Source organism: Haliotis rubra, unplaced genomic scaffold (assembly GCF_003918875.1).
Source record: "Haliotis rubra isolate DU_JTF1 unplaced genomic scaffold, ASM391887v1 Scf8, whole genome shotgun sequence".
Classification (NCBI taxonomy): domain Eukaryota; kingdom Metazoa; phylum Mollusca; class Gastropoda; order Lepetellida; family Haliotidae; genus Haliotis; species Haliotis rubra.
Genome location: NW_025767523.1, coordinates 4,019,390 through 4,034,387, shown reverse-complemented (window position 1 = coordinate 4,034,387; position 14,998 = coordinate 4,019,390). Strand labels below are relative to the sequence as shown.

Sequence of the window (14,998 nt, the reverse complement as noted above, 5' to 3'; positions counted from 1 at the left end):
GCGTAGCGTCAAACTAAACTCACGTATCAATCAACCCTATTTGTAACCTCAGTAAAAACTATATATCTTCACTCTACAAGTAATTTGCATCACTGTATTATATGTTCTAGCCCAAGTACAGGAAACTAGCTGAAGATAATAAGAGGGCAATGTTCCACAAAGTGATCACAGTCAATCGTTCCGCCCATACTTTAACACATGTCTATGAGAGTCGGGCGCTATGATCGCTTTGTGGAACGGGTCAGAGGACATCATCTGGCTGTCTCTTTGTAGCTGTGTTGGTTCCCAGATGCCAACTGTGTACAGGACAAATGTCTTACCTTAGTGATCTGTATATGTGTCCGATCACTTGTGTTTCCCACGTGAACCAGAAAGAACTTACAGAGAAGTCTCTACATACATGACTTCCATGTCAAGCCCCACACAACTCAATACATACTATAGAAAACACTTGGCTCCCTGGGACAACTCTCTAGGGAACAATTAAAGTTTTCAAGTTATTTTGTACAACGAAAATTAAGTCAGCCTTTCAGCAGTTATCTGATGCATGTGTGCAGCTATAGTGTTTTATGAATTCCATCACTTTCCAAAATTACACTCGTGGGACAATTTACTGCACACAAAAATATCTATGGTCATGGAGCTGATATATAACTTCAAAACAAAAGTTTTATTGCCAAACACATAAATTTTATAAAGTTCGAACTAATTTCAACAGATGCTTTATGTTGAACTGAGGTGACAGCACTTCAGACCATATTACAAGACACCATCAGGAATATTCTGGACTGCACCCTACAGGGTCTGTGATTGTATAGTTGGCCAACAATGGGTGTGTCTACATTGGCTGACAGTACACTAGGATCCTGATGACACAAAGTGACACATGTCGTCGTATCACCCCATTCCCCACCGAGCTGGCCACTCATGCAGTAAGTGAATATATAAAGTTATACCACCCTGTGCTGGATGTGTTGAGAGGACACAGTAAGCAGTGATAAAATATCCTTCTGGGATACTCAGATAGTTTGATCCTGTTAATCCTCAATCACTGCTTCATATGAAACTACAGGAAACTGGAGCAAAATCTTTAATACCAATAATTCTTAAATCCTAAGTTTCATCTGTATATGACAAAAATCGTGGGACCTGTAGACTGACGTAAGAGCCTAAAATATGTGATTGGTAAGGCGAAACGAACACCACATACACCATAACCATACAGTGTGTCCACACTGTAACATGACACCAATGTGACAATATGAACACTGAAACAGGTAACCATTTCAGTTAACTACATAAGTCCTTCCCAACACAGCCAGCTATACACAGTCGGTGACCCTAGACAGTTGACTGAAGCCCAGGTCAGGTAAACTATTTCAGTCCATATTCAGATTAAAATCTACTAAAAATGTACATACAGTCAAGTAAATGTTCTGAAGTTTATGGCATTATAAAAAAAATGACTGCTGAAATATATTAAAAAACTATCATCAGCATCTACCTTGACATACATTATGACTTCTGTAGTGTGAACAGCCATCTTGTAGGTATAACAGTGCCAATACTAATGCCTCGATACCATGAAATTCAAAGCTGAAAAGTTCCCCCTCTGCAGATGTTTGCTAGCTGTATTAGGGCACAAAATAATACACAATGCGAACGTGAAATGACAAAGACCGATTTCAAAATGTAACTGTTAGACCTCCATACAGCTAGACAAATTACTAAAACCACAGAAATCGATTGTTTTACTTCTAAAATACTCGTCTTAACACATTTCAGATTCTTGTCATGCATTAGGAATAACATACAACACAATTCTTAATATTAAAGACCAATTATCATGTTCAAATTAGTTTTGAAATAGCCCCCATGTCTGTCTTGAATAGAAGTAGCGATGATATTGTTGTCAATTGTCCAAAGAAAACACAATACCTGAACCGTCAATCACTTTAGCCAACCTGACCAAGCTGCCCTTCCAAATATCCATACAAACATTGACAATCCTTCATTCCAATCCCCTGACTGATAAATGCTTTATCACTGAATAAACCAAAGCAGATACAAAGAAAGAGGGAGACAAGGACAAAATACTCACTCGAAAGGTGAAACTCACGGAAACAGGAGGACAGTAAAAATCCAAACTTTCAGGAAGGGCACCTGAAAATGCTGCCAACTGTCTCCCCCTGGGGATTACCGAGCTCCCTGATCCACGTGTATGTGTTACACACCAACACAGAGCTAGCACCTAGCTCTCTCAGGCAGGCCTTCTGTCTTGGGACCTTTCCCTCCAGTACACATTTTCTCAGGGTCGTAACACCTTGGGGGGCATCTCAAAACCCAAACTAGGGTTAGTCTCAGGTGTTCCCTTCATAAATCTTGTTTCCAAGATGTTAGGAAATTCCAAGGGTTTTTTGAATGAACTAGTGAAGAAATATTCTTTCTGGGTGTATTTATTTATGTGTAAAGTCTAAATAGATATTAAGGGAGCAATGTATGGAGGTGAACTTCTGTAATATGTGAAACATATCACAGAAGTTGACATCCACTTATTTCCTTCTTGATATGTATGACTTGTAAATGCCATTCAAAGTCTTCAAATAGACATTTTATGAAAATAATTAGGTGATAGCATTAATACACACACATTTCAGAATTGTAAACTCTGCATCAACAGAGGGCTGTGGAGGGGGAGGGATTTGAAACACATGGTGACCCACTCCCATTCCCTGCATCATCAACCTTCGGATGGCACATGTTGTTTCAGTCACACTGATGGACTGGGGAGACCTGGTGACCCCCTTCCATTACATATCCCCCTGCCTGATGCTCCCTGAGATACTGGACAGCCACTCACAACCAAGTTGATTTCAGTATGCACAATGTTCAGTGTTTTGTCTGTTAATCATTGATAAACATGTTGATTTGTACTTCTATTAATATCACACGGAACAATGTTCTACTCATATGACGATCCGGGATAGAATAGGTCTTCAGCAACCCATGCTTGCCACAAAAGGCGACTACGCTTGTCGTAAGAGGCGACTAACGGGATTGGGTGGTCAGGCTTGCTGACTTGGTTGACACATGTCATCGGTTCCCAATTGCACAGATCGATGCTCATGCTGTTGATCACTGGATTGTCTGGTCCAGACTCGATTATTTACAGACTGCCGCCATATAGCTGGAATATTGCTGAGTGCGGCGTAAAGCTAAACTCACTCACTCACTGTAAATAATCAAACCTTGACAAGAGAAACCAGTGATAAATAAATCTGATTCATTCAGTCAGCCTTGTACATTAAACATTTGTAGTAATGACCTATTTAAAGCAGTAACCCAGTATTTCCTACACCATGATAAGTCAACATAAAATCAAACTTGATGAACAATCCCTACTTTAGACCTAAAAACTTTCATGCAAAGGTGCCTCTTTGGAAAATCCTTAGATAGAACATATTAAACTGTTTCCAGCTTTTAATATGACATGTCACACTGTGACAACCCATAACCCAAATAGCCTGGACTTCAATGGAAGCATTCACCTTTAGCAGAAGTAGCATCCCCTATTTTTGGTAACTTATTATCTGTTTACAGTGAGTAATCATTCATTATTTGATTGTGCATCTCCATAGAAGAGTGAGCAGCGCCCTGGCAATATGGAGTCACGTTACATGAATCTTCAAGTAGTCTACCCACTGTGAACCATTGCAAACAAGCTGAGCCATGAAGTTCTCCAGAACAGAGAATTACTCAAACCATTCTATAACGACACCTCCCTCTAAGTTTAAATCACCCTCAGCCTTCTACCACAACACCTCCCTCCAACCTTAAATCACCTATATATCACCCTCCTGTAACAGATTGTAAAGGCAGAATATCATAAATTGATACCTTTGTCTACTATTAGAAACATTGTCCTTTAGAGGCATATCATGTGTGAGGCATTTAACCAAAGATTGTTTCTGGTGAAAAGAAACATACAAAACCAAAGTTAAAATACAGTCATGAGGTCATGTAGCTCACCTAACCCATTTCTGATGTGGCAATGAAGAAGATGACATCAAAACTTGAAAATCACCAAGATCATGAAAGATTGAAAACAAGCAAGAAAGAAATTTAGTATAGCAAAACAGACATTGTAAGAATTCAACATAAGTCTGCTGATCTAAGACTACTATAAATTCATAAAAGACTAGTGACATTTTCTTGAAGAACACCATCTTTAACTTAAGGTAACTTAATGGCAACTCCGATGCAGATAATTTTTGAGCACTTGAGAAAATATAAATTAATTTCTAACCTTGGATACACTAAGAGTACACAAACTAAAAAAGTCAGTTGTGAATATCATAATATTAATATCATATAATACAATTTGTTCTGAAGTAGTACATCTAGAAATGATTCCACTTGCTGAAGTCCACATTCAGGTTCAATAGCCATCCAACATGTTGGAAGTGTTCTCATGGGCAATGCACATTGTGTTTGTTTATTGAGCATTATTACACAAGTCTAGTTGTTGGTATATACTTTACTGTCAGTACTGTCTCCAAGGCTGCCGTCATATTTCAGTTTGTCAGACTGTTGGAAATAGGTAATCAGTGTTCCCTGTAACTTCAAATAAAATAACTTATCTTGATGCAACAGAAAATTCTTAACTGAAAATATACCTGTTCATGTGTTGCCACAACATGTTATGAATAAGGCATCTATTTCTAGCTCACATGAGTTCCCATCCATTACTGGATGACAAATATCTGTCTGACATACAAAATTAATTAAAGGAACATCAGGCAGCTGTACTTCCTCAGCCACCTTGTTCAGAACTGTCAATCATCGTTCGTTTGTTCGTGAGTACTGGAGTTTCAGCATTATTCAGCATTATTACTTCAATGTGCAATGAACAGAAACCTATCCCACCCAAACACTTGTCTCCTCTACTGTCCCCACTGATCCCTGCCAGGGTAGATCCAGTGGGGTAGCCTAGTGGTTAAAGCCCATTTCTGGTGTCCCCGCCGTGATATTGCTGGAATATTGCTAAAAGCAACGTAATACCTTAATTCACTCACTCATTCCTGCCAGAGTATGATAGCAAAGCAGAAAGTTGGAATGACATGCTTCTTTCAGTTATACACACATTTTGTCATTGTGATAGAGTTTTTCAACAGAGTTATAAAATCTGATGACTAACATAATTATGAATTCCATAACACATTTTCTTTGCTACATGGCCAGACAATGCCAATGTGGACTGAGAGTTTCCCTCACTCACTGTCAAATGGCCTAGATTACATGTGAAGCCTGGAGAGGTAGGAACCTCCCTGCATACCCTTGAGGCATTCATATGTAAATACATCACATACCTTCATCACCATTTGGACTGCTGTACAGACTGTATCACTGGCCACTACACACAACCTGTCTCTCAATATCACATTAATATAGGAACAACTTTTGACATCTCACTGCAAAAGCAATTTTCTCAGGTGTTCACAGGTAACTGTCACAAAACTACACCTAACAAATGAAATTTGTCACCTTGGATCCAAACTCATACCTGACTTAATAACCTGACCTATAACCTGAGACCTCGGCTTCTGACCTTGTAGAATTTCATATTTTTCCTTCTGAAGGATATTTGAACATAGAGGAAAGGGCCTGCTTATCAACGACAGAGAAATGTTGCGAAAGTAACATGTTAATCCAAGAATAGCGAACACATGCAGCAAGGACGTACACAAACTTGTAGTGAAGAAATAGGACACATGGGACAATAACCGCTGTATGCTGTGGGAAGCACAGTGACAGATCTATGTTACACAGGTATAAAAGGGAATGTGTTTTGTTAGGCAACTCGTGTCACGCTTGAGTAAGTCTAACGTTTTGTACATGTGTCTACAGTAATATACACGCATTATGTGACACTCAAATAGAAAAAGTCTGGAGTCATGTTTCAGGGCAGTTCTGGGTGTGCCAGATTAATCAACTTGTTGAAATGTAAAACAATTCATTTTTTTTTTTAACAAATATGACACTGAGTACACAAACTTGACATAAAGGTTTGTACATCAGTCATTGCTCCAAGTCAGAGTGTTCCCTCGTAAAGTTCCCCTAATGAGGCTAAAGACGAATAAACAAAAAAGTGTCTACTACAGTCGATAAATTTGATAAAATCAAACATGTCAACGTCTCCACTGATTTACTGTAACCATGCAATGTAGGCATACTGCAGAAAAGAGGGAAATAGAGAAAGCGACTGATAATTCATGGCCACATAATACACAGTAGTGGAAGTACTTTGTGGTTGGTTCACATTGACAGGCTCAGACAAAATGAACCATGTGAGAAGGTCCCTTTTGGAAGCAACAACCAAGTCTGCCACAGTAAAATAACATCCACTGAGAGCTGAATGTCCTTCTAGTTGACCAAACCAAACAGCTATATATTGTGATCATGGAATCCCCAATTTCAAAAACCATTAATCCTACCATACTGGGAAGCAAGTGTGTATCTATGTAATTTCAGTCAAAGACTGACGATTCACAATGAAACTTTTGAATTCACAGCTTCTGTTGAATACTAGTAATTGGCGAGTTACTTTAATGAAAAACGTTGCAGCCCTTAATGAATTCATTTCAAGAGCAATTCTGAAACTGAGATCATCTTGACCTATTAAACAACCATTCTAATCCTGACCGATCATGATAAGGCTGAAGCAGTGATTTATAGTCAAACAAAAACCATTCTTGGCAGCTCTCCATTGTGAATTAATCACTGGAAGCCTTAAATGTTCAGAAAAATAAAAGAAGAAGTGAACCTCGTGTAATGTCAGAACTTGAACACACGATTTCAGTAAACCTAGAAAACACCAGGACAAACAAGCACCATAAACCATTGCCTCTCAATGTCTGCCATATGCTTCTCCTCACTCACAGGAACAATAGGCAGCACACAGCTCATGGATATTGTTTTGTTTCCAAGTTTTATTACATCACGACACAACGTCAAAAGTCAACCATGGAAAGCATTCACGCCTCCACAAAATGTCAAATAGTCACAGCCTTCTGAAATGACCTTCTCGAGGTCGACCTCACACCTGCTATGAGTTTGAAAAGTTAAAAAACCAAAACAGCTTATGATCTGAGGCTCTCAACAAGAAAATTTTGAAAGAAAACAAAATTGTCTGCAGGTCACTTTTCATTTTACATTTGCAATATTTACTAACATTTAAACTACTTTTTGTACTGTTGGCTTGGAAAACTGATAGAAGACACTATTACCAGGTAACTTTCATACAAGCCTAAAAAATCTGCAATTACCAAGAACAAACTACAGCTCCATGTCACCAGGGTAATAGAAAATTAACTTCCATAGCTAAATGAATCACAAAAAGTACATCACACACCAAACTTCTTGTACAGAATTCAAAGTCCAGCAGCTCCGAAACCATTAACCAGAATACCACTCTCCAGCAGGGGAGCAAGTATGTCATTACACAGCATCAATTTAGTTCTATTTAAGGACAGGCAGCTACAGAAATATCTCACTATAAATTGGGCTGGCACGGTAAGGAGTCGTAAATGTCTATATATATACATACATACATACAAATACGGTATATTCTTACCTTTGAGTATGTGTTTGAGTTCCTTGGCAGCTCTGGTTGTTGTAAACTTGTTGACAATGTCTAGTGCTGTCTGGTCGTAAGAGTTGGGCTTGTTGACATCAATGCCACACTGGAAATAACAAGTTGGTAATTTCATCAAATGCTGAACTGATGAAGTAAGAGAGATAGAAGGTCATCTTGACCTAAAAATACCAGATTCTTGAGCTTTGTGGATTCTGTCATGTTTTCTACGATAACATCACAAGCAGCTTGTCAAACAGAATATATTATTTTCTCAATGGGTACTTTGAAGAGTGGGTCAAAAAGCCACCTGGCACTTTTCAAATGTGATTAATATCAGAGGGATGAATTTCTAAGCATAAGCTTCAAAATGAATGTTATGATATAAAACACATTAAAAAATACAATGGTTCTCTAATTAAATAATACAGTTCCGAATGTAAGTTGTTTTATGTTAGGGTCATCAATACTTCAGGATTACCATGCAAGTTCATAACCGTAAGTCTGGAGCAGTCACACCAATGACTGATAGCATGATCATCAATCCATGGGCACATGGTTTATGATCATTTAGGTCACACTGTGCAACTACGCAGGATAGGATACTTGAGATTCAATCTGTTCCAGAATATGGCCAAAATGGAGAGTCCCATGTTTAATATTGTCAGAACTTAATACCTCGAAATGTAATAATTTACTTAAAGTCCAGTGCATAATGATACTCTGTGTCAAAATGTGTATCATGAAGGGATGTATTGATACATTAAACGTAAGAGAACATATTAACTGTGACTTGTAAAATAAATGACAAGTAATAGTGAAAGAAGTCAAAGAACAACAGATTCTTATATATTACAATAGTAAATCTGTGAGTTAGCCTAATGGTTAAAGTGTTGACTCATCACATCGAAGACCTGGGTTTGATTCCTCACATGGGTACAATGTGTGAAGCCCATTTCTGGTGTACCCTGCCGTAATATTGCTGGAATATTGCTATCAGTGGTGTAAAGCCATATTCACTCATTCACTCACTAGCATAGTATATACCTTTCAGCTAAAAGTTTTGGCATTCATATGAACCATTATCATCTCATTCTACCAGGTACCCATAAGCTGCTGGGTGAATAGCGGTATATCTAAAACAAAGTCACTTTAAATACAGCATACCTATCAACAATAGTAGCACTGCATACTTGATACACTTGACTTGTAAGGATCTGTATGCATGTATAGCTGAGGACATGCAGGTATGGCACCCTGACATGCTGCGTTTACCGCTAGTTGCCAGCTGGGTCATGACGTCAACAATAGGAATGTACACACCGCTGGGTAAACACACACAAGTGTCATCAAGTGGTGCACTACAGAAAGCCAATGTACACAGTCATTGTATGCCAGCACAGCATGTGAACCACAACATGTGACTGTCTACACTATAGCATTTAGCACAACATGTGACTGTCTACACAATAGCATCTAGCACAACAGGTGACTGTCTACACCATGGCATTCAGCACAACATGTGACTGTCGTCATATTAGCATTCAGCACAACATATGACTGTCTACACCATAGCATCAGCACAACGTGACTGTCGTCATATTAGCATCCAGCACAACGTGACTGTTGTCATATTAGCATTCAGCACAACATGTGATTGTCTACACCATAGCATCCAGCACAACATGTGACTGTCTACACCATAGCATCCAGCACAACATGTGACTGTCTACACCATGGCATCCAGCACAACATGTGACTGTCTACACCATGGCATCCAGCACACCATGTGACTGTCTACACCATGGCATCCAGCACAACATGTGACTGTCTACACCATGGCATTCAGCACAACATGTGACTGTCTCCAGCACCATGGCATTCCAGCACAACATGTGACTGTCTACACCATGGCATCCAGCACAACATGTGACTGTCTACACCATGGCATTCAGCACAACATGTGACTGTCTACACCATGGCATTCAGCACAACATGTGACTGTCTACACCATGGCATTCAGCACAACATGTGACTGTCTACACCATGGCATTCAGCACAACATGTGACTGTCTACACCATGGCATTCAGCACAACATGTGACTGTCTACACCATGGCATCCAGCACAACATGTGACTGTCTACACCATGGCATCCAGCACACCATGTGACTGTCTACACCATGGCATCCAGCACAACATGTGACTGTCTACACCATGGCATCCAGCACAACATGTGACTGTCTACACCATGGCATCCAGCACAACATGTGACTGTCTACACCATGGCATTCAGCACAACATGTGACTGTCTACACCATGGCATCCAGCACACCATGTGACTGTCTACACCATGGCATTCAGCACAACATGTGACTGTCTACACCATGGCATCCAGCACAACATGTGACTGTCTACACCATGGCATTCAGCACAACATGTGACTGTCTACACCATGGCATTCAGCACAACATGTGACTGTCTACACCATGGAATTCAGCACAACATGTGACTGTCTACACCATGGCATTCAGCACATGTGACTGTCTACACCATGGAATTCAGCACAACATGTGACTGTCTACACCATGGCATTCAGCACAACATGTGACCATCTACACCATGGCATTTAGCACAACATGTGACTGTCTACACCATAACATGTAGCACAACAGGTGACTTTCTACACCATAGCATGTGACCTTCACAACAGTATGTGATAAGCTGTATATAGCATGTGTCTATACATATGCATCTGCAAATAATATAATCTGTTCATGTGTTTCTTGGCTGTTTGGTTGAAGCCAGTCACTAAGCAACATTCAAGTTATATAACAATGGCCTGTAAATAATAAGGTCATTAGCAGACATTGATTGATGATATGATGAAAGATCCATCACCCTAGTCACCGTGGCTGACCATCCAATCGCAATGCTTCCTGCAACCATCACATAAGGTTGCTAAGGCTTTATCCTAAACAGGAATTCCCTCATTACAAAAATCATGGAAGTTTCAGCATGTTCTATGGAACAATATCTTACAAGCAGTCTACTGTACAACATTAACTGGTAGCTACAACAGCACATAAAAACATCTCCTTACTTCCCACAGACAGGCATTAGCCCCTGCTGACTTCAACATAAACTGGGCAAAGGGAGGTAACTCTTCTGGTTTGAATTGTTCAGGCGAAATATCCACTTATCTAAACACATGACACAAATATTTATGCTGGAATCATACATGTATAAATATATAGTTTCTCAAACTGAGGTTAAATGTCCAGTGTATATAAACAAGCATCTATAGATTATTTTGATAAATCCATCCCGAGCTCAATATACATACAAGAAAAGGAAATATTTTGATACAGATGATAACCTTTTAATAATTCATTCAGTTTCTCTGATGTAACGCAGATTGAGTTTACCATTTATCAAGATGAGTGTGAAATTCTGGTTGTAATGGAGAAATGTAAATACTGTTACTGATATCATAAGATACCATCCACTCCCATCAATCTCTCCAACTTGCTGCTGTACCAGATACTTTCTCGGAAGTGCATTAGTTTTACAGATTTGCATTTGACTGAATCAGTGATCAATCATTACCAAAAGCCTGTCAGGAAAATAAGCAGAAACAGTTGTAGTTTCAATACATTTCCATATGTCTGACTGTTATGTAAGTTAATTGTCGCTTTTCTGAATACCTGATCACGCCATTGTAGCCCAATAAAGACAACAATTTCATAAAAAAGTTAATAAAATGTATTTCAAGATGGTATGAATATCCCAGAGAGATTCTTTCCTTGTACAGTTTTCAGCACTGCAATTTAGTGAAACATGAAATGTCTTGATGTAAGCAGGTATCATTCATTCTTTTATGCCCTGGTACAAAATATCGTGGTGAGTGTGAATGTATAGTTTTGGGGGAAATATCATCTGATGTTAAATGTTCAGCATCAAGAAATTCACAACCAGGACCAGTGATTTGCAAAGGCAAGTGTCATCTGGACATAGTCATGACTTTAGCAATTTTGATAGGACATTCTTCTATACCATCACCAAAACCGAGACCATATTTAGGAAATTTTGGATAACAATCAATGTCCAAGACAATGCCTGATCTGAAAGCTGCAAGTCTGTACCAAATTTCTGCTAGCCGGGATAAGGCATTAGTCTGTCTATTATCTCCATGAACCATACTATTTTCCCTTCCATCATTCCTTACTGCAATGCTACATCCTTAGTTGAGACAGTCTAGTTTCCCTATCTCACTCCGGCTTCTTTACAATTTACATGCAGTAGCTTGTTTTTATCAAAACTATATACTTTCAGTGACTAAGCATCAGTCCATGGCATAATCTTCTAACATACCTATTTTCCTTTCACATGAATACGACTCAGAATACAGTATATGGCTCCAAGACTACCATCAGGAAGCATTTATTACATACATGCCATAGGCGCCTTACTTCTGACATGAGATTCCTGACACATCACATATGAGGGTATATATCAAGATATAGCACAATTGACATGATACGGACAAGATGCTGGCCCTGTTATCCAGCTGCATGCAATATGATGCAGTTGATAATGATCTGTTATTCCCGGTACAGAGCTTCTATGGAAACAGATGTGACTGCACTATATATATGGCACTTCCTCCAGAGAACAGGAAGATTTCTCTGTCAACATCCCTGGATCACAGATAGCGGTAATTATCATAATCCTGGTCGGTAGTTGAGGGTATAAGGGAGCTGGTGGTGGAGATTCTTCAGTTGAAAAATTGAAACTGATTACACTCTTTGGAGGGAGGGAGAGTTAGAAGAACAGGCTAATGGCAGACAATTAAAGGCTGAATATAAAAACACATAAAATACTCGTAAGTTACCTTATTGACAACAAACTGTTGAGGAACCACTAAAACAATTGGTCTACACTTTCACAGCTAGTTATTGTTAATCATATCTTCAGAAATGAAAAGTTTTCAGAAGTTAATCATGATATGGGAAAATGGATTTGGCATAGAGAGATCTATAAGATAGTGTGCGAAGCCCTTTCATCTATAGTTCAGTAAGTTCTGCTCCACCCTAACTTTAGGGTGGTATCTGGATGATGAGGTACCTTAGTGGTTAAAGCACTCGCTCGACACGATGAAGGCCCAGGTTAGATTTCCCACATGGGTGCAAAGTGTGCAGCCTATTTCTGGTGTCCCCCACTCTGATATTGCTGGAATATTACTAAAAGTGGCGTAAAACCCAACTCACTCACTAACTCACTTAGGGTGAGTGAGTGAGTTGGGTTTTAAGCCGCTTTTATCAATATTCCAGCAATATCACGGCGGGGGACACCAGAAATGGGCTTCACACATCTCACTCTGAAGACTGTTTTTACTATATTCCAGTAAGTCCTGGTTGTATTCAGGCTGGGTACATGGAGAGAGCAACAGGATAGTGAATGAAACTTCATCACACTATATACAGATAGAAAATGTAATATGGACCTGGTTTTAATCAGGATGAGGTCACAAGATTTTTCATACTGAACACAGATAGACATGTATAAGGAAATCCTGCTCATAATCAGGGTGTGGTAGCAGGAGATCTATGGGGTGGTGTCTGACAGGGGCAAGAGTGCAGGGCTGGCTATCACTGGAACTACAAGATAAGGCTGTCAAGATGGCCTGTGGCTCCGTGCAAGCTCACAGGTGCTTCCTCCTTGGAAAAATACATATCTCACCATATGCACACGTGGATTAAAATCACAGAGCTACAACTCATTAGAGCATCAAAATCTCTGACCGAGTGGAATATTTCCATGCCAGAGACATTTTTAGCAATTGCACTTTGTTAATGAAGGACCCTTTACATCAAACTGGGTGTTGAACTGTCATTGCATGTGCATGATAAATGGTGGGAATAGCTACCATGTGGTGCAGAACCACACAATCTATTTCATTCACATGTTGGAGCACTGAGATGAACCTTTATACCCATGTTGGAATAGAACCCAGGACCTAAGCATGACAAACCAAACAGGTCTATTCCATAAGCTTTAACGCAGGGTTTAACAGATTGAAGTTTCAATAACAGCATCAGAATGTTACAATTCCAAAACCTATTTGACAGATGTTCCTGTACATCTTTACCCTTACTTCAGAGAAACATATTTTAACAAATCTTTTTAACCTAAAAATAATAGAAAAAAAAAAAAAAAAAAGAAATGCAACTGCCATTCGGAATACCACTAGACCAACTTGAAGGTCACATGAGGTAAGGAGGTCAGCCCTACTACAACTCCCTGGCATGGAAGGTCTGTGAGGGGGTGAGGGGGTCAGGCCTACTACAACTCCCTGGCATGGAAGTTCTGTGAGGGGGTCAGCCTTAATACAACTCCCTGGCATAGAAGGTTTGTGAGGGGGTCAGCCCTACTACAAGTCCCTGGCATGAAAGGTCAACATTGCTATTACTACCAAGTTTGGAGCGTCTACGGTAAGGTCAACATTGCTATTACTCCCAAGATTGGAGTGTCTACGGTAAGGTCAACATTGCTATTACTACCAAGTTTGGAGTGTCTACGGTAAGGTCAACATTGCTATTACTACCAAGTTTGGAGTGTCTACGGTAAGGTCAACACTGCTATTACTCCCAAGTTTGGAGTGTCTATGGTAAGGTCAACATTGCTATTACTACCAAGTTTGGAGTGTCTACGGTAAGGTCAACACTGCTATTACTACCAAGTTTGGAGTGTCTATGGTAAGGTCAACATTGCTATTACTACCAAGTTTGGAGTGTCTATGGTAAGGTCAACATTGCTATTACTACCAAGTTTGGAGTGTCTACGGTAAGGTCAACATTGCTATTACTACCAAGTTTGGAGTGTCTCCACGGTAAGGTCAACATTGTTTATTACTAAGGTCAACACTGCTATTACTACCAAGTTTGGAGAATCTATGGTAAGGTCAACATTGCTATTACTACCAAGTTTGGAGTGTCTATGGTAAGGTCAACACTGCTATTACTACCAAGTTTGGAGTGTCTATGGTAAGGTCAACATTGCTATTACTACCAAGTTTGGATTGCTATTACTATCTACGGTAAGGTCAACATTGCTATTACTCCCAAGTTTGGAGTGTCTATGGTAAGGTCAACATTGCTATTACTACCAAGTTTGGAGTGTCTCACGGTAAGGTCAACATTGCTATTACTACCAAGTTTGGAGTGTCTATGGTAAGGTCAACACTGCTATTACTACCAAGTTTGGAGCTGCTATTACTCTCAGTTTGGAGGTAAGGTCAAATTGCTATTGCTATTACTACCAAGTTTGGAGTGTCTATGGTAAGGTCAACATTGCTATTACTACC

The 14,998-nt window shown here is 39.5% G+C and overlaps 1 protein-coding gene across 3 annotated transcripts in view; it reads right to left on the bottom strand.

The window, feature by feature from the left end:
• Positions 1-14,998, bottom strand: part of LOC124261467 (caskin-2-like) — a 229,068-nt gene that overhangs the window by 102,636 nt on the left and 111,434 nt on the right. For all 3 annotated transcript variants that reach the window (XM_046695780.1, XM_046695781.1, XM_046695782.1), the window contains one exon: positions 7,634-7,742. In XM_046695780.1, the coding sequence (XP_046551736.1) occupies positions 7,634-7,742 (109 nt within the window). The remainder of the gene's footprint in view (positions 1-7,633; positions 7,743-14,998) is intronic.